Consider the following 20,699-nt stretch of genomic DNA (forward strand, 5'->3'; position numbering starts at 1 on the left):
CCAGAGAACTTCAGTGAATTTTTTTTTTGAATTATATAAAACTGTAAATTATTTTGTTAAATAGGAAAGTGACCAAATTCAATTTCAGCTTTCCTATATACGACTTCCAAAGTAACACTGATAAGTTATTGGTGGTATCTTTGCTGCTTCTGTATGATTTTTAGAAATGTTAAATCATAACGCTTGACAGCTCTGCCGGGCGCTTCTTGTATTGTCATCAGCAATGTCTTTGTGCAGTTTGAGACCAACGTTGATCATATGTGAGCACAAAAAAAATACTACGGCAAGACACAGCGCAAGCTCTTTCAAACTCCATTTCCATCATGTACTGTCACAAAATAAATGTAGAACCTTCAGCAGAAATCCAACCCAACATGTATCCAATTCAGAGAGAAAATTGTAAGTTTCAAATTGCAACAAGTATATTTAAATAGTTGTAGTAGACTTGAAACACTAAAGTTGAAACTTTTATTTCAGCGAGTGCGAAAGAAAGACTAAAAAACGCTTATTTAGAGCTGAGTTTCTAGTAAGTGTAATGGAGAATGATTATAACGAGAGGCGCCGTTTAGACAGTTGCAAACTATATAATAAGACTTACCGGCTTATTCAAACGAAATGCAACAAGTAGTACAGGAATTTTGCTCTTATTACCTACAATTGGCAGCCACCACGTCATGTGAAAACCATGGAGGAGTGTGGCATTCAAGTAAAAGATTACTACTTGGCATTAGACAAAGAAACAGCTTGAGGTTTGAGGGGTGTAGTGCGGTTCTAGCTTTGTAAGTTGAGTTTGTCCCAGTCGAACTGTAGCAGGTATTACAATGTCTTTCGTGCTTATGGTGTAACAGTAAATGTAAATATCTATACAGGGGAGACAGTGTGACAACCCTCGACTACTTCTTCTTCTGAATGAATTCTGAATCGTGAACCTTAATTTTTTTACAACTAAAAAAGTTGTTCTGTTAAGCTCCAATGATTTTCTTTTTATATAAGTCTGTTTCTTTGCTATTTCTGTATCTCCCTCCATAGTGTGTCTCCGTCCTGTAACCTTTTTTTAAAAATTCAAAAACAAATGCTCAGCAGACCTTAAAAAAACAAACAAACAAACAAACAAAAAAAATCTATTTTAGGTTCGGCTCTGAAGTGCAGATGTGCTCGATAGCCACTGCAGGACTGTTGCAGTCATCACTGGCTCCTCTTCAGCGTGAGCAGTTTGAATGGGACCTGATGACGGCCCTGCAGCACTGTACACTGCACACTCGGAGGCGGTCTTGTCTGCTTTAGCTGCCATTTGGGAACTGTGGACGATACTTAAGGATGATAACTGTCAGATCCTCGTCCACTGCGCTCGCAGGCGACGACAGGATCCAACAGGATCCAACAAATCACTCTTACTGTGTTTCTCCTGGGTTACTGAGTTCAAGACGGATTCATGGGTTTGGTCTCAGTGGACCTGAAGGAGAAGGCCATTGTGAGCCTGGGGAATGCACTTCCCACAGAAGCCACCACAGCGGCCGTAGATTCTTGTCCCGTCCTACATGTGGAGACAAACGAGGAAAGGGAAAATGTGGGCAAAGGGCAAGGTTTTATGCAGACAACGAGCGCCTCATAAATGTCAGAGGGGATTCCTCTTCGGTGAATCAGACACAAACAGCTCAGCGATTCAGATGACATTTCAAAAATGCAATCGTATTCTCACACTCCAGATCCAACATGAGGCACAATTGCAACTCAATGGCATCAGGCAAGAGCCAGACTTAAATAAACCAATGAAGAAATCCACTTCTCACCTCAGACCTGTGGACTTTGACGGAAACATAGTTGCCCTGAGATGTCCATTTGGTGGCCTGAGCCACTTTGAGACCAGTGCCAATCAGATTAATGCTGAACTGGCCCTGAAAACACAACATAGAGTCATTTCATAAAGGTCCTTATTGAGGGCATCCAAGTATGTTCACACAAATGACATAAAAACCAGGTTTTCACATGTCAGAACTACAGCGCCTACCTGTGGACACTTGGCCGCACTGTAACAATCTCCAGCTGTGGCAAAGGGCACGGGTCGACCAAGAAGAGTCTGCGAAAACTGGAGGTCTGTGACTGACACATAGTGAAGTAGAGATACAGATTCAGATCCACAGTCATAACATGCAACACTGTTCAGAGGAAGACAGCCTCACACATATCTGCAGAAAACCAACATTAACAAATCTTTGCAGGATTAATGTCACGTCGTTGACACTTTTCCATTGAAAGCTTCCTGGAGCAGTGAAGCAAAAATGACAAACATGTGGGACTGTGTGAGGATCTAATTCAGATTACCTTGACAAGTTCTTGAAAGTGTTCTCAACTTGTCCAACAACAAGCAGCAGATGGCAACAGTGCCTGTAGCTTTGCAGCTTTGACAACGAAGTACAACTAGTAAAATATCAGGGGAGCGCAGCAAAAGAAGCACACGACTTCCACCTGCGTTAGTCGACAGAGAATCAGTGTGGCGGGTGAGATTTTAGATTGTGCAACTTTTCTCAAAAAATGTCAGGTTAGGCACAGAAAGATCTTGAAATGTATTGTTTATAGAATGTGAGTATAAACAAATATGCTAAGTAAATCTGTTTTTGTTCAATGGTGAGGCTAATTTAAAAAAAGCAGTACGGATGTAAATCAATGAAAATCAAGCAGGTTATTAGGCATTGTTTACTAACTTATGCTTGAAACTACAAATCATTCTGAAACCTGTTTTCTTTAGTTTTCTACTTTAACTTGTCATTTTTCTGCTATCCTGGAATACTCCATGTTGACACTGTCCAGGCCCCTTTTCCTGCCCTGCCTTTGTGCTTTGTGTCGTGTGACAATAAAGTTTAAGAGATGTGCACTGCGCACTGAATTATCACATCTTCAGGATCCTCCCGGCATCTTGAACTCATTATCTCCCCCCCCCCCCCGCTCTCCTCGAACCATCAGAAGGCCAAAAGAGTACCATGAGGAGGGAGCGACGGAACATGTGCTGTCAGAATCCAGACGAGACAAAGGAGATGGAGGGATGACGGTGGAGGAACTAATCCGACTTCCCCTCCATGCACACACACGCACGCACGCACGCACACACACACACAAATGTAAGCATAGCGCCCCTGTCCACTCGTCCACATTCTCTAATCAAAGGCACACTTGGACACAACAAGGCAGGTGGAGCTCACTGCACTAACGAGGAAGAGGATATCGTCTGAAGATGTGTGTGAGTGTGTTGGTGTACAAAGTGTGTACCGGTGATTGCGTGCAAGTATAAAACTACAGAAGTGTTTGATACTGATGCAATTGGATGCACATTTGAGTGCGCTCACATATTGTTTTCTAAATGAGCGCACACCTCTGTACGTGCACACATGCAACCCGTTTTTTTTTTCTTCTCCCCCCTCTGCTCTGTGTTTGCCCCGACAGGCACGACTACAAGGGTTTGCCAAGAGGCGTGGACGCAGAGTGCTGAGAGGTCATTATTTTGATTTCACCGGCGAGAGTGTGAGGGGAAAGCGGCGTTTCACCGCTTTTGGGAAGGTTCAGGCTCTGGGACCTGAGTGTTACTGCTGTTACGGGACGAGATGTGTCAGGGTTAACGCAGCAATGATGTGCGGTCTAATTACGGGAAAGAGTGTAAGATAATCACACGGTAACTACGCACTCATTATCCTCAGAGAGCTCAAGTCCAGGCGAACTTTGTGGAAGAGCGTGTATCCTGCTGCTGAATAGTCGTTCCTGCAATCGCAGTCCTGTCTCCGGCTTCCATTATACGGACATTCAAAAGGGTTCAGTAACCTGGGTGGTAAAGAAAAGCAGTAGCACTTTAGAGTCTCACACTTGGTATTGCAACCATAACATCACACACAGACACACACACACACCTGTGCCCATACACCTCCGAGTAGTTATCCGTCTGACCACTGCGTAACGTCACATACTCTTTCGGGAAATCAGTTTGCATCTCGGCACAGTAAATCTGAGGAAACACATTGAGACAACAGATGAGATCTCAGGGGAAGCTGCTGGTTGAGGTCAGGACTTGCACAGGAGCAATTCAGACAAAAGGGACATACCTGTAATATCCGAGACTTGACTTTTAGATAGTACTCCCCATCAATCCTCACGCCCTGTCTCATCTGGATCTCTCGGCAGGAAGTGAACAGCTGGCCTGAGGAGAGGGTAGCAGGGCAATGACACTGAGGTTGTGAGTTGTAATATATCGCCACTCCCAGTGCGCATGCTTCTACACTCATCATTTGCCAGCAAATGCCAGAACACTGCAAAGGCCAATAAACTAAGCACTTCTGTAGGAGAAAATCCTGATCTGGCACTTGCTTCCTTCAACAAAAGCTATCTAAATGTCTTGTTTGTGTTGCCTCCCTGGTATTTCCAGAGTGCTGTCGAGCTCATATTATACTGTTGAGCTGATTAGCTGATTAAAATGAATACGCGGACCACGGAACTGGCCGTCACCCGAGCATATCATTTTAATTTCGTCAGTGCCTGACTTGGCAGAAGCCAAGTCGAGAATGATTAGCCCAGTGCGGACTGCAATGTTTTGAAATGCGGGTGTGCGAACCTGCAAACTTTGGCTTGCTGTGTTCCAGCCCTCCAGAGTCTGCCTCAGTACACGCGTCCGCCAACCAGCCATATCACAATTTGCAAAAACTGCTGAGTTTATATTTACAGTTCCACCAAGTAATCACTCAAATGTGCTAAAATAAAGCAAGGAACTTGACTTATTGTAAACACAATCCAATATGATGTTGGTTGCCATATACAACACAGTCCATTTCACGCCATTATGCCACAAAACCTATGTTTACAGTAAGAATCAGAGCGATCCAAAAAGTTGGACAAAATGATGAAATGTGTGAGGTATGGAATTAAAAAGTAATCAATACCTGATAGTCGTGATAGGAGAAGAGAAGAGAAGAGAAGAGAAGAGAAGACAAGAGAAGACAAGACAAGACAAGACAAGACAAGACAAGACAAGACAAGACAAGACAAGACAAGACAAGACAAGACCAGACCAGACCAGACCAGACCAGACCAGACCAGACCAGACCAGACCAGAGAAGAGAAGAGAAGAGAAGAGAGGTTTTAAAAGTCCCTTTATTAAAACATTTACTGTACAACAGTCACCAACCGACTCATCAAAAGAGTTTCCTTAATCAAAAACTAATATTTAAATCATCGTCGTCCCCCACCGAACACAAAACCCCCCCCAACAGCCCAAATCTCCTGAAAGGCCGTCACATTGTCCGTCATTTTGTAACAAGAGAAGAGAAGAGAAGAGAAGAGAAGAGAAGAGAAGAGAAGACCACAGAGGAGGGTCAAAGTGGGAATATGTAAGAAATAACTCAAAGTGCAGATCGTGAAAACGAAACCTGAAAGAAAAGATCTGGAATTGAAGACAAGATGAAGAAAGAAAGTAGGAGATTAGAAAATTTAAGCAGAAGATAAAATGTAGAACATTTAAAAATAATACAGATGATCCACGAGAAAAGGTCCAGAAGAGAAATCTAGAAAAGAACGTGGACAATAAAGACGTAGCAGAGGAAATCCCAAAGAGGAGATTCATAAGGGAAGACGGATATGGACAAGCTCTCGGCAGAAGTAAAGATCTGGAAGGCAAGAGAATATCTTCAAAGTTGTACAATCAAAGAAAAAAACCCGCTTACATTCTCTCTCTTGACACGCAGCTTGAGATTCTGGTTTTTCAGAGTGACGGCAGTGTTTGGACAGATGGCCTTTGGGGTTCGCACACTCCACCCTGCGCTCCATCACTCCTGCTCCACAGGTCTGCGAGCACTGACACACACAGTCACAAAACCAATCAGTTCAATGAATCAGATTTATTGAAGGAACCGTAAAAACACATGCCTTTTTTTTTTTTTTTTTGGTGTGTGATCAGGCTCACCTTGCTCCACGGGCCGACTTTCCAGTAGGTAGTGTGAGGGCAGTCTGTGAGGAGGCACGGCCGGGTGCCAGCCGGGTGGGGCTCGGGGCAGTTTGTGCTGGCGGAAAAAGACTGAGCGTACCGGCGCTGAGTTTGAGAAGACGGCGTCACCGCGCAGGAGACGATACGCTGCTGGTAGCCAACCCCACAGCTGGCTGAGCACTGCAACACAGACACATACGCAAACTGACCATTAAATACACGATCGCACAAAATGCTTCGGTAAAGAGAAGTCACCAGCTATTAACAGTGTTGATCTTTTCTTGAAAGTAGAATTTAAAAAATCTTACACAGTCACACAATGGGAAGTTGAACATAATCTGCATTGATGCAAAGGTCTCCTTCTTTGTCACATTCATAAAAAGATTGTTTATTTTTTTCATTTTCAGTCTCAAAGGGCTGATGTTTTGGTTTTTTTTGTTTGTTTTTTTAACCCCACCTGTGACCATTCTCCTGTAATCCACTTGTAGTGACAGGGAGCCTCCTTGCAATGCTGTAGAGATGAAGGCCGGGACGACGGCTCGCAGTAATCATCCTGGGCAGGTGTCATCCCGGGACCGATGCACCCCAGCTTCCTGCTCTGCACGCCCTCGCCACATGTTGCGTTACACTGCGATGAAGAAGGGAGAACTCAGTGAGGGTTAAAGAGAAACCTGCACTCCCTAGTGATACTCATTACAGGAGGTTTACATTATTGTAGATGATTATTTTGGGACAATGGCAACATCGATACGATCACCAACATGTACTTATGTGACTGTAAAAGTTCAACAGGTTTCTGTCACTCCTGATTCACAGAGCCAATTAATATGAATAAACTTGTACAAAAATGAACATTTATTCAAGTAAAAGTGTAAATGTTTACTCAATGTTGATTTTCCTAATACTTTGTGGGAATTTATGAGCCAAACTGTAAGGAAAAGCGGACCGTATGTTCTCGAGGCAACACAGACAGGAATCTGAATACTGCAAACATTCCAGCAGGAGGACACAGTGCGAGGTCCCTACATGGTGCCCTTCTTTTATGCCTCGCTTTTCAGGACAAAGCACACGACATTAAAGAAAGATGAGCCGGGAAGAAAAGCCGTCTGCTGGCGTGACACAGAGCAGTGACATCCAGGACAAAAGGAATGAGGGCCACCAGTTCTCGGAGGTTTGATACTGTACGATATGACGAGCGACGGTTATCACTTAAGCCACCATGACTGACGGCGGAGATGAAGGGCACCCGCAGGTCAACCGTTTAATGGTGCAGAGAGAGAGTGAGAGAGAGAGAGAGAGTGAGAGAGAGAGAGAGAGAGAGAGAGAGAGAGAGAGAGAGAGAGAGAGAGGAAACAGAGATTGCAGCCAATAAAAACCTTAATAAGCTGGTCAAACATCTGTACATCTGTTTCACGCTAAGACACCTAGAAAAGGAAATGTGGTGCCATAAAGAAAGAAAGCAAAATGAATGAGACTCTCTACTCACTCCTTCCCATTCACCAGCAACCCAAGAGTAATGCGTGCACTCTGCAGTTTGGCACGGTCGGACAATCGGAGGACGAGCGTGAGCGTAGCATAGATCCTCTCTGACTCGCCCCGTCCCTTTGAGTCGGCAGTACACATCTCGGTTCTGCACGCCGACTCCACAGGTCACAGAACACTGACAGGCAGAAAAAGAACCACACATTTCAGTAAGGGAAAGCAGTACCAGGACTCTGACAAAATGACTTTTATTATATTTTCTGGTGAGTGAAAACAGAGAGTATGAACCTCGATTTCATGGCGTTCAAACGTTAGTTAGTAGGTGAAGCTGTGGTGGTTTAATAATTCTACACATGAAATGTCATTTTCTTGCCAGGAGGAGTTTCACTCAGCCTGATAAAACTGTTGTAAAATGTCTGAAAGAAGCCACCCGTGGTTAATAACGCTGATCATGTCGCTGGGGTTATTATGTCTTGGGCTTGCACGCTTAAGAAACAGCAGAAGGGTTCAGTTTAAAACAAATAACCATTTATAAGCAACAAGGTTCTAATAAAAACGGCAAGTTCACTGATTCGGCAAAGTCTATTTGAGCAATGACTAATGGTAATGTTTGTTTGGTTTTTTTTTTTACTACTTGAACTGAGGAGGTCATGATACTTGGTTGTAGGACAGTCCAAGAAAGACCCCCCCACTTAATTTTGAGTCTGACCTGGGACTTTGTGTGGTTTGCATTTTATATGTGTGTGGTTTCTTCTGGATGCTTCATCTTTTTCCCAAAGTCGGAGAAACATGCATGCTAGGTTAAGTTAGACAGAGTGGAGACCCGTTCAGGGTGCACACTGCTTTTCCACCATCGTAATTGTGTTGAAATTGTACAAAAAAATACAATAAATAGTAAGCAGTTCACAAAAAAAATCAAATATAAGAATATATTAAGAGTCAATTTGGTTTTGGAATCTGTACGTAATTCAAAATGACAGCGAGAACAACAGGCACCGCACAGAGCTGCTGAGGTCCTTTTACGATACGGCTGACCTTTTCTAGTCGGTGAGTGTGAATGTACTTTGAGGGGAGGTAGTGGTCTGTTAATAATCTGCTGTGCCACCCTCACTGGTTCAGATGGTAGAAAATATGGAAAAATCTGACAATACATTGACTCTATATCACTGTATAGTATTAAGTAAGCACCTTTTTTGACGTTACCTTAACAGTTGGAAAGTAAAGTAGGATAACAGGATGATGGGAGCAGATTTGCATTTCATAGAGGATTGTCCCTGGAAGACGTCTGTACTCTTTGTGAGTTCTTCTAGTTGTTCATAGGCTCAAAGTATTACCTGCATTTACTTTCAAAAAGTTTCTTAGACTTTGATGGACAACAAACGTTTGTTTGGTCTGCTGCATCAAAGTTCTGCTGCTCTGCTGCATCTGCACAATGCACATAATAAATCCGAGGCAGGTTTGTTTCTTCTCCGTAAGCCGTATATCTGGGATCACACAAAGGTCTATCTCAAACATCTCTTTGATGTGCTTCGAGAAGCATACCTGCATACTGAGGAAGCACTCTGCAAGGCTTTAGCCGATCGGGCCTGTTTCTCTGTAACTCCTTTAAGCAAGTCCTCAATGCACAGTGTGAGGCCTCGTCTACTTCATACCAGTCAGAGAACTACACAGCTAGAAAGTCTACGCAAAGTCTCGTCAATGTAAACTGCTTCATTCTGTGAGAAGATGTGCCATAAGACAGTGTGGGGACAAGCAGAGGAGACAATGAGAGGATTATTTCAATATGCTGGGTCTGCATCTCCAACAGTACAAGAATGTTTTCATACTTCCCAAGATGTTTAGATTCGCTCTTAATTCTGGGTTACATTTTCAGCATACTGAAAGTCTTTGGGCTTCTCACTGCTTTAAAAAAAAAAAAAAAAAAAAAGACATCCGATGACACCAGAGACCTTTTACTCCATATGATCCAAAGAAGATCATTGTAAGTGACATCTTTGAAACTGCAGAAGAAAGACGCTCTCTAAAAACAATGACAGGATGATCTGTGGATTGTCCAGCGAAACAAAGACACCATCAGTGATAGCAGATGTCGCCGATGATTGGTCGCTTTGATTTTAAATATTTTGTTTATTCGGAGTTTCTATTGGCAAAGGCAAAAAATTCCGAATGTCACATGTGAGAAATGTGAAGCTAAACTAGAATAAAACGGTTGGAATTTCACTGGCTATGTGAGGAGAGAAGAGTTCTTTTCTTTTCTCTTTTTTTTTTTTGAGGGGGGGGGGGGGGGGGGGGGGGGGGGGGCAAATTCTCAACAGGCAGCAGCCCTGACCTCCTCCAGCTCCTTTAACATGTTGCCCATTACATCCCCCCGCGGAGGTGACTGAGGAGCCTGGGTAGCTGTGGAATAACTCAAACTCTGGGCGCTGAGGTTTCAAAGTTGTCACATGCACGGATATTAAGATATAAAACATGTCTTTATGCTCTAGTTGAGGATTTCATGGTTGCTGGTGGTATGTGGAGGAAGATGATTGCTTCCAGACACCGGCAAGCAAAGACCGAAGCGGGGAGGAGGACACCCTCAAAGAGTGGGGAGTGGCAGGAGTCTTGCAGAGGGGAGGGAGGGAGCCGAGTTCTCATGAACCTCTTTGGATTTTACTCTCAAGGTTGGACAGACTTCTTTCTCCCTGATCACCCAGAGTGTGAAAAACCATCTGACTCTGCAGCCATACTTAGCTGACACATCTAATCAGACGAGTAAAACACAACGTTGGGCTTTTAATGTACAAGTAAGTGGCCAGTTTATCATGTTCTAAGTAGATAAACTGCTGCGTGATTCAAGATATGAATCATTCTTAACATCCTGCTTGTATTTGTAAGTGACACGAAGCTCTGCCGAATCCGTTGCGCCTCTGAATCTTCTTGTTTATTATTTCGTTCAAATAGTGTATTGTGTATGCATGCGGTTAGTGTGTGGTCTGATGAAAAGCTTTCAGAGGAGAGCCGGGCCAGCATAAAACTCGCTTTACACACACTTTTTAAGATTTGGCCTGAATAATTTAAACTTGAACTATAAATGTCAAGTTCTCTGCATAAACACTTTTACAGATCCAGTCTGTGATGCTTAGTTTACACTTGAGGAAACTACATCACTCTCCAATAAGAGCAAACAAAGTGTTTGATTGGACAGGTGCTCTGTGTGTACATGTCCTACATCGGCAACGCCTGGGAAGCTCTCGGCTTTGTGCTTGTGTCTCAGCTGCTCGCCGCCGCTGAGATGTTGGGCGATTATATGAGTCCGAGGAACAAACATACCTCCCGCCACCTGTTGGCTTTCCATCCGGGACATCGCTGAGCCCGGCATGCCTTCTCCGCCCGGGGCCGAGGCAGATGACTGCAGAGATCCTCCTCTATTTTGGTTTGGTTTTGATAAACACAGGCTATTTCCCGCTGTTTGGTCCCCTGACCACAGCTCACTGAGCACTGCAGAGGGAGAGAGAGGGAGGGTGGTGGGTAGGAAAAAGGAGGGAAGAAGAACATATCAGTGAACGTTTGAATAAAACCAGTTTAGGTAGCCAAACTACTGCCCGTTGACAAACTGTGGCTCATGAACCGTTTTTTTATTATTTAAATATTAAACATTCTTCACATCTTTTTTGAATAATACTGCCTGTTTTAATATTCTCCCAATAAGTGAGAATAGTTTGAACACGGTCAATTAAAATCAATTAAAGAAAACAAAATTGCATGGAAATTTTAGGGTGTAATGTGATCTCACTGCAGTTCTTAAGAAGTGGACTGCAAAGTTTAACCAGACAAGTTCAAGTTAGATTTCAATTCTTTATTTCTACAATAAGGTTATTGGTTTGGCATTTCTTTGTGGCTGATCAGTTATGATTAAAGAAGCCGCTCATCATTCTGTGACTTATTGTAATGTTCATATTGCTATAAAGCTACCAGAGTACCAATTTGACCTGTGGCTACCTTTTACATTATCCCGTCCTTCTCTCCGCTTTACAACATTATCCAACATAGAGTTGTGGAGAGCTGGATGAAATGCCGCCAGTTATTCACCCTGTAAACACACTAATGGAGTTTTTTTTTTTTTTTTGTGGAGCAAGTAGAAGGCATGTAGAAGGAAAACATAGATGGATAGTTATGGTGAGACGATCATCTAGTATCAATAAGAAGGTTAGAAATTTTTCAGGAAAGCTAAACAACGAAGAAGGGAGATGAAAGAAAAAGAATCATAATGAATAAAAAGCAGACGCCCCGATGAAAGCTCTGAGGATGGCCTGAGATAGTCGATGGAATAATTGTAAAGACTATGGTCCCCGTGAGGCCAGACAGCAATTAGAGTGGCTATTTCTGCTTGACGAGTGAGCGCCCCTATACAAAGCCACTCCAAAAATGGGGTGCTGGAATCAAATACACAAGACGAGGAGAGTTACATTTTTTGTCTTAGCATATTTTCCAGTCCAGATAATGAACATAATATTGCATTGTCCTCTAATTATGATCTCAGAATATTGCATAACACCCACACAAACTGATGGTGCTGATGATACCACTGTGAAGACCTATGGAAGGAGGACTTTTTTAAAAAAAATTTTAACCCAGTTTCTCGAAGCTAAACTGCATACTTTGCCTATTAAAAAAAAAAAAAAAAGAAAAAAGTTTTAAGCAACTATTTGAGGTCTTCAAACAAAGCCACCTCCTGCTTTTTCTTCCAAAGTGTGGTGCAGGCTGTGGATGACACTACATACACATGCATCATACAGGTTGTAATTACAGAGGCATTTTAAACACAGGGCCGGCTCAGCTGACGGAGAACATCAAAGCCCCAGAGACTAGTCCTGAAATCTGGCAGATTCACATACTTGCTGCACACTCGCTCAAAAAAAAAAAGAAAAAAGAGAGATAACTGAACTCCCTCTACCTCAGACAAGAGCAGAGACAAGCAAACATGTTGGAGAGAGAGGGTGGAGGGGGTAGCCCCTCCTCACTGCTGTAAAAGCAGGGAGGGGGAAAAAAGAGAGAGGAGGGAAAAAAAAAGGAGGAAGAAAGGAAATCGCAGCCATACGAGCTGTGCTCCCCCAGCTGAACTGTATCTGCATTTTTTTACCGGTGGAAGAAAGAAAGAAAGAAAAAAAAAAAGACTATATGGCGATGAGCTCCTCCTGCTGCCCTGCCAACCTCATCTGTCAGCCATTAGTTAATCAGGGCCGGTAACACAGCACACAGAGAGCTGGCACGGTGCGTGGGACCAGAGGACAGTTTCACCTCTGGGAGCAAGAGGAGGGCAAGGACTCAGGGACATCTGCTGCACTGCACCCATCCACAGCTGGCTTACTTCACTCAGCAGCACCCACTCAGGTAGGACTCTTCTCTTTATCGCTCCACTGCTACAACTGTGACAACTCACTGTCTTGCTGCTTTGCTTTACCTAAAAGTAGTGGCTTCCGCTTTTGTACAGGGTGAGACTTTCAAAGAAAACCTTGCATGAACATGAGTGGAAGATGATAGTCAAGAGGGCTTATTCTGTGCTCAGATTGCATTTTCTGATGGCAACTTGTGCTTTCATGCTGGCGCTTATTATTCAGTGAGTTATACTGAGAGTGTTGGACAACTGTGCAGGGGTCCCTCTGACATAAAAGACAATAAAAAAGTCCTTGAGAAAAACACATAAATCAATGGGTCACATGGTAAATGAAGCACTTGCTGGGACATATTTGACCTCCCACGTTGTCCCTGCAATTAATTTCACATGATTAGGTGGGTTAAATCCAGTATAATCCGCAGAGGTTCATCTGAGCATAATGTGGATTACTTTAAAAAAAAGGAATGACTCAATCGCTTAAAGTTGACAGCTGAAAACCAGCCAAGAAAAGCAGCTTTTGTGAAACAGTTTTTTTTTTTTTTTCTATGAAAATCCCAATTTTTTTTTTCACTGAAGGACATAATTAGCACTTAAAGCCACACGAAACAAACTCCTAATCACACTGCTTAGTGGCTCCAAAGCTGCTGACTAGAACTGGTGACGTTTCACAGTCCTGGAACAAATCACATAATTGAGTGTTAAACCATACCCAGTTAATTCATGCCTTTTTTTATTTGTGTTAAAGAACCATGAAGCGCCCCCAGAGAGTTTTGGAAACAGATGTCAGATTTTTTTGAGCGAGTTAATAAAATGTGATTTCGTACAAGCGGATTTCTTACAGAAACAGTCTCACCAGATAATCACACTGATATCAGATCCTTTTGTTTGTGCAACAATGTCTTTTTGTAGGACTGGCAGGCGGCCACCACCGGACAACCCCGCCCACTGCTTCCCTCACAACAGGTAAGCCAATAATTCTGCTCATGTGAAGTCAGCCACATCACAAAAACACATTAAAAGAAAACATTATCGCGAAAAAAAAAAGAAAAAAAAAAAAAAGCTGCATTGTGTATTGATGATAATTTGAGTTTCTGAGTGAGTCGAGATCTCTCAAAGTGACCATCAAGGTCAGATTCCAGTCACACTGCAGCACGCTTGCAATGCGGGAGGATGGTAATACCAAGCATATGGTAACTGTAGTCACAAAGAGTCTTCAAAGGAGCTCCGTGCTGACCCCGGAGCAAGAGCAAACTTGCCAGAGCAGTGTGCAGGAGGAGGGTGCAGAATTATACCCTGAGCGACACGTCGTCAAAGACTGAGATACAGTATCTTTCACCAAACGTGTCAGCTCTGCGTGGTCAACCGTGTTCATTCAAGTCCTAATTTGTCTCTATTATAACATGAAACCTTTCACTGACACGACTAGGAACACAATGCACTTTGACATAAAGTTGTGTTGTTTTTTTTTTGTTTTATTAATGCTGAGTGCCGTGGTGTTCTCTGTTTCAGAGATAAGAAGATATGGTGCGAGAGACTATTTGGGTTTCTCTCTTCAGGGTCTTGTTGGGCGAGGAGTCAAAACAACACATGTTATCAACATGGGAACAGCTGGTAAGAGCGGAGTCATGGGGCAGAAGAACATCAAGAGGCATAGATCTTTTCTCCACCGGGCCAAAATACCCACCCCGACTCAAAAACCACACACAGGAGCAGGGCGAAATCCCAACATTTACACATTGAACTCATTGCACTTTATCTAAAACTAACTCCCTCCCTTGACCCTATAGGGTTAGGAACCTGCGAAGAAGTCAAGAAAATGTATAACCAAAGGCAGTGATGGAAGTCAAAAGTGACAAGTTGATTTTTGCTGTGTTATTTGTGCCAGGGTGCGCACGATTGTACGGCGTGGAAATAATTTCCTGTCTCCGTCTGAGCGGTTTTTGACAAACTGTCAGCCGCAAGAGCCGCAGAGAAACTCAAATCAGCTCAAAGCTGAGCAGCACGCACCGTGCTCCGTGGCTCGGTGTGACTTTGCCATCTCCGAGGAGTTAAATAAACACAGCGCTGAGTAGGCATATACACGGTCTCCAGCACAGTTTCCCTTTTTAAGTCAACACCACTCAGAAAAAGGCACGAGTCACCATGAGTGGAGATAAAATGACAAAACAAGGCGAGTTTTTCCCCTACGTCGAAACGTTTCACCAAGACTAGTTTTATTTGTACTCAACCATCCAACAAGCACGAAATGATGGCGAAAATGAAGGGAAGCAGGACACGTCACTGAGCCACGCAACTTCGATATGACAGAACCTGAAAAAATACAAACAGCAGACCAGTTGTAAAGTAATAAAATAGTGACCTTTGACATGCGGCTTCCAAGTCTAACTCCCTCTTCCTGCTAAATGTTACACAGCTGCTTTTCTAATCTGCCAAAGCGGCCGGCCTGCCACGGCTTGTGAGGGGAGACGTATGGAAAAGTTGAGAGGGAGAAGACGATCTTGACCTTGCTTTTGTGTTTACAAGGGGGGGAGAAAGAGTTCCAACGCACAGATGCAAGAGGATGAATGCTATTTTCCTGCACTTTCTTTCTTTAATTAAGGTGACGTTGGCGATTTGAGAGTTTCACACGCAGAGAGCTTTGTTTATTAGGAGTGTTTATACATCCCTTCAGTATCTCCCCGTGCAAACCTCTTTGTCAACCTTGTTTTGCTTTTTGTAGCGCTGGTCTCAGTCCATGGATGCTTCCCAGTCTTGAAACAAGGTGTTGCCTCCAATCCGAGGAAAAATTAAGCCATAATGAAGAGAAGCCAAAAGACCGGTGAGGGTAAACTCAAACAAAGCATAACGAGTATCTCCATCGGAAGGAACGACTTTCGATACACATGTAAAGTTTCTCAGGGAATGTGGTAATAACTTTGACAAATCCTGCAGTCGGCTCCATTTGACATACGGGAATGTTCTTACATCTGCGGGCCAGTGGCCATAGCTGACTTAGTAGAAGTGGAGAACAAGTAGAAACAGACCTGGCAGGTAGCTGCATCACATGGAACGTACAGCGCACACACACACACACACACACACACACACACACACACACACACACACACACACACACACACACACACACACACACACACACACACACACACACACACACACACACACACACACACACACAGACATAGAAACACAGAAACAAACAGTGTGAGTACAGTTAATCTCTGATAGAAAGAAAGTACTCTGACACAGAGGGTTAAACATTTCGGTTCAGTAGCTTTAGGTTTTCCAGTTAAAGTAAAGGACTCTCGCCTCCTTGTAGAAGTGGGCTAGAATTACCAAATTTATCACTGTCTCTATTACGGGAGGCGAAAAAGCAGCAACAAACTCCACCTCACTTCATCAACTCGATAACATCGACAGGCCCAAACAGGACCTGGCCCCGTTAAGTCTGAGGCGGGAGCGCCGTGTGAGACGACTTTGCATTGAAGTGAAGGATACGAAGCGACTCCTAGAGGCTTTAAGACACTTTACAGTCCTTGTTTTGTTCTGAGTTAAAGCAGACGCTCACTACCTGTGTCAAATTGAGGCCACGTTCCCTGTCATCTGCTGGGCCTGGGCTAGACCAAGTTAAACACTTCCAGACTTTCATGCCTTGTCTCTTCTCATTTTGAGTCGCTGCACCCCTTCTCAACGAGACTCACGCACCAAGAACCGTCACTTCTCGACAAGACTTTATTTTCACAGCACAAACTCGTCAGAGTTGATGCTTCCTGCTGGGTTTCATCCAACATTCGTTGAAGGTTTCTTAAACCTGAATTATGAATGAATCAACCTCAATCACAGAGTGGAATATGTTACTTTTCTGTCACCAACAGGCTTTATATACAAGGAAATTCCATCCTGAGGTAAAAAGCCAAACATTTGAATCTTTCAGATAAAATCTCACTGCATCTGGTTTTCCTCCCAAAGTCCTAATGGTTTGCTAGAACCTGAAGGCCGCGGTGCCTTGACTTTTAACTGGAAAATCATCAACTGGACTTGTTTTGCTTTCTCTCAAATGCCGAAATGAAACACAATCTACCAGCTCAGAGTTAGATTAAAGCCACGAGAGCCACCCTCAGGAGCACTGTGCAGGGACCCTCTGGTCACGGCTCCAATTGCTCACGCACACACACACACACACTCACACACACACACATTCAGGTGGCATATGGGCAGGATCAGGAAACACAAGTCCAATGATGTCACAAGCGACTGACCCCGAGGTGACAGGTTTGAAGAGCATTTGTGCCTGATGCCCTCAGGCCAGAGTCAAGTATGTCAATGTTGTACATGTGGATTTCATTTGAAGCAGCGTGATTAGCTCGCAGACGCTCGGCTGCGATCCCCCTCCCTGGGAAACCCACACTCCACAGGAAATGGTATGTTTTGGTTAGCAACAAACAGGCATAAATTACTAAAACGGTGCCTCGGTTGACAATTTATCAAACACAGCCGCATTGTCGGTGCTTCCTCACAGCTCACGGCGACGTTGTTTTTGAAGTAATTACCATTAGTTAATGATATTTACATTCCTGATAGTTTAGGTTAAACTCTGTGTCGGCAGGCCTTCATTTGTGCAATAAAAGTGGTAATTGTTTTGTGTCTTTCTTTTTCGTGTGTGACAAATGTGTTTTGTTTGCCTGTATGTGGAAAATTAACATCGCCGTCACTGCAAGATCAGAAGTCACCTGACGTGAAGACCTCACGGGATATTAAAAACAAACTGAGGAAAAGAGTGATTTGGTTTGTTTCAGTGCTCACGTGTGATGAATGCTGTAATATAGGAATGTTGTCATTCAACAAAAATGGTAATGTTTCTGTGGTTTTGCTATATCTTTGGATTTATTTTCATTAATGTAGCTTGAATGTGGCATAAAGTGAAAAACAATATAGTGCTGCTGGAGTAGGTTGAGTTTACATGAAGTTTTTTGATACACAATAGTACTGAAAATAAAAAAAACGAACGTTAAAGAGACAGCTTCCCGTTATGAGAAGGATTTCCTTCATGAGCTCCAGCTGATGTGATACTTAAGGTAACCATAAGCAGGTAAGACGTAAAGAGGTGAGACAGATTATTTAAGCCATGAGTTATATTTTGACAATATTATGTAATAAACAAAGAATTCCAGATTGTGTTTTCCTTATCTGGCCTCAAAAAGAGCATCAGCTCTGAAACACCTTCGCTTTTCACTGGGACACAAGTTTTGATTTAATGAACCAGAAATCTAAAGTGATATATTGGACTTTTTAATGGTACGAAGAAGCAGATGATTGAAGTTATATAGAAGTGTTGTAATACATTCATATTGAAGGTGAGACTGAATGGATTGTTTTGAAACAAGTTGTTTAGAGGACAGTTTCAGTGAACTGTCCTGTTAAAGTTGATTATTGAGATTTCATGCCATAAAAGCTGAAATATGATCTGTTTCCGTTTGTGTGAGACATCCGATTAAATGTCTCGGTCGGAAGTCAAGCAATAAATGTTGTGACGTAACAATAAAACCTAAGACTCTAATAAATGTTGTGAAGATTTACTTTATCTTCTCCTGTCAAAGTAAAAAGGCTCTGCTGCTCAGCTGATATTTCACAACCACCGTTTGGCGTGACGCTTTGCTTTATTTAAATTTATTGAACATATTTATCTGATCTGGTGTGGCCTACTGGTGCTTCAAGATAGAAATGCTTGAGTGAAATGCAGAAATAATGAAGGGTGGTGGAAGGTCCTACATTTAACTAAACACTTCACATCCTATGTTGTTTAAAGTTCTTTCGAGGCTGTAGTGAAACATTCACTTGATTTTTTTTTTGTTTACATAATTTAAAAACTGTATTTTTAGTACTCCCTCTCAGATGCAGATTTTCACATATTATAGAAAAACCCAGGGCCTTTCAGCTGGTCCTCTTTTGGATCTGCTCAGCTAACCATCAAGCCGGCATGAATTAATACCAATTATTGCTGTAGTAAAAGTAATACTCAGTGGGCCTGCTGCCAAATGCATCACAGAGGGCTCCATTAATACAATGGTAAACAGATGTGCAATGCCACCCAGCGCCAAAGTTTGATTTGGACTGTGTATGCTTTCTCCAGGGAGATTACTAAATAAAATGTGAAACACATAAAAGGAAAAGGCCTGCAGTGTTTTTTTTTTATGCTACATTACGCCAGGGTATGTGCAGCTCCACGGATACTAAAGGAGCAGAATATAAGTGTGCCCCCGAAGACTGAATTATTACAAAGATTCCTCGAAAAGCCAATCAGGGGTCAAACACTAAAGTAACCCATAACGACCAATGACTCAAGACCTTTATTATGATGTGTTTACTGGACCTCAACCTGCATTGTTTGTGTATTTTATCCATGAGTTTTATGACTAAGTTACTACATTACATTCTAACGTTTTGCATTAGGTCGTCTTCTTTTTTTTTTCTTATATGTGTTATGTGCTATTCTAAATAACGTTTTATTCCTTCAGAGCCCAAAGTAACAATTGAAGCAGGTCAAAGGTCGACTGCTGTCTTCTGTCTGTCATTAACATATTGCACTGAGAAACAACACAAATGTCACAGTTATGTTTCTTTAATAATCTTTACAGTTGAAAAAAAAAAGCTAATTTAACATATTATTGTTTTTTGTTTTTTTTTTGCACGTGAATGAAATAAATAACAAAAAAAAGAACAACAATGAAACAAAATATGCAAAAAAATTTAAGAAAAAGAAAAGAGTTTTCTTGAGTTTGTCCAACTTTGCACCACAGGGTTAAATAACAGATAAAAAAGAAGAGGGTGGTGGCGGTAGTGAAACTGCCATGGCTGAGGAGTCTTGGTTGTAGTGGAAGTCTTCACACACGCACACGCACACGCACACGCACGCACACACACACACACACACGCACACACACACAATTACAGGGAGAGCGAGGCGCAAACACACAGAGGGAGACTGGAGACATCCTGACTGGAGAGGATACCGACAGAAACATAGAGCTTACTGCAACACTTCACCTGAAAAATGTGTCAGAGTAACTATACGTAACCTTTACCTACAAAACAAATATCTATTTACTTGCATGTCAAATTTTTTAAAAGGTTTTTAAGGAGGCTGAATCTGTTGAGCAAATCTAGTAATACACAATGTCCACGAGGCAGAGACAAAGGTCACAATCACACTGGAGCTCCATGCTTACCTGCGCAGGTTATCAGGTTGGGTCAAGCTAAACTAATTCACCTGCAGTATCTCCCAACCTCCGATCCAATATCTCTTATCATATATTGTTTGGTGGCTCTTTAACTTTATAACCATTCACACACACTTCGCACACACTTTATTCTAACCTGGCTTATGGCCTGCTGAGAAACTAACATACAGGTAACCCTTATGAGCTCTACAACAGGGGTGTCAAGCACATCTTAGTTCAGGAGCCACAAACAGTTAAATTTCATCTCAAGTGGGCCGGACCAGTAAAATGGTGCTGTATTATCCTTTGAATTTAAAGTTGAAAGGTTTTCTTTGTTGTGGTGCAAAGCATTTGTGCTGAAAATGTCTATTTGGCTGCAAAATCAAACAATTACTACCAAAAATGGTCATTTTAATGATACCTGCTGATGCAAATTACAGTGAAATGCCCCCAAAAATCTTCTCCTCTCGCTGTTGAGTTGCAAAGGTTATTACAAACTCAATCTAACAGCATAGCTTTGAGCGACAAGATAGCGTGCGTTCATGAAGATATCTCAGTTCATGTCTCAGTGTTGCACTGTGTCCGCTACGCTTAAGAAATGTGTAAAATATCACTGTTTTTCCTGAATCTTCTACAATTTACTAGGTTGTTTGGTGGGCCGGAT

At 42.6% G+C, this 20,699-nt stretch overlaps 1 protein-coding gene across 1 annotated transcript in view; it reads right to left on the bottom strand.

The window, feature by feature from the left end:
* Positions 1-1,423: 1,423 nt before the first annotated feature.
* LOC308117156 (A disintegrin and metalloproteinase with thrombospondin motifs 20) overlaps positions 1,424-20,699 on the bottom strand; it is a gene marked incomplete at its 5' end in the record, with an annotated part of 74,983 nt that continues 55,707 nt past the window's right edge. The window contains 11 exons of the mRNA XM_080475847.1: positions 1,424-1,534; positions 1,791-1,895; positions 2,009-2,100; positions 3,677-3,810; positions 3,897-3,991; positions 4,089-4,183; positions 5,700-5,829; positions 5,939-6,139; positions 6,417-6,587; positions 7,446-7,619; positions 10,754-10,921. Of these exons, the coding sequence (XP_080331973.1) occupies positions 1,445-1,534; positions 1,791-1,895; positions 2,009-2,100; positions 3,677-3,810; positions 3,897-3,991; positions 4,089-4,183; positions 5,700-5,829; positions 5,939-6,139; positions 6,417-6,587; positions 7,446-7,619; positions 10,754-10,921 (1,455 nt within the window). The 3' untranslated portion in view covers positions 1,424-1,444. The remainder of the gene's footprint in view (positions 1,535-1,790; positions 1,896-2,008; positions 2,101-3,676; positions 3,811-3,896; positions 3,992-4,088; positions 4,184-5,699; positions 5,830-5,938; positions 6,140-6,416; positions 6,588-7,445; positions 7,620-10,753; positions 10,922-20,699) is intronic.

This window comes from Lipophrys pholis (genome assembly GCF_963383615.2).
Source record: "Lipophrys pholis genome assembly, chromosome: 11".
Taxonomy (NCBI): Eukaryota; Metazoa; Chordata; class Actinopteri; order Blenniiformes; family Blenniidae; genus Lipophrys; species Lipophrys pholis.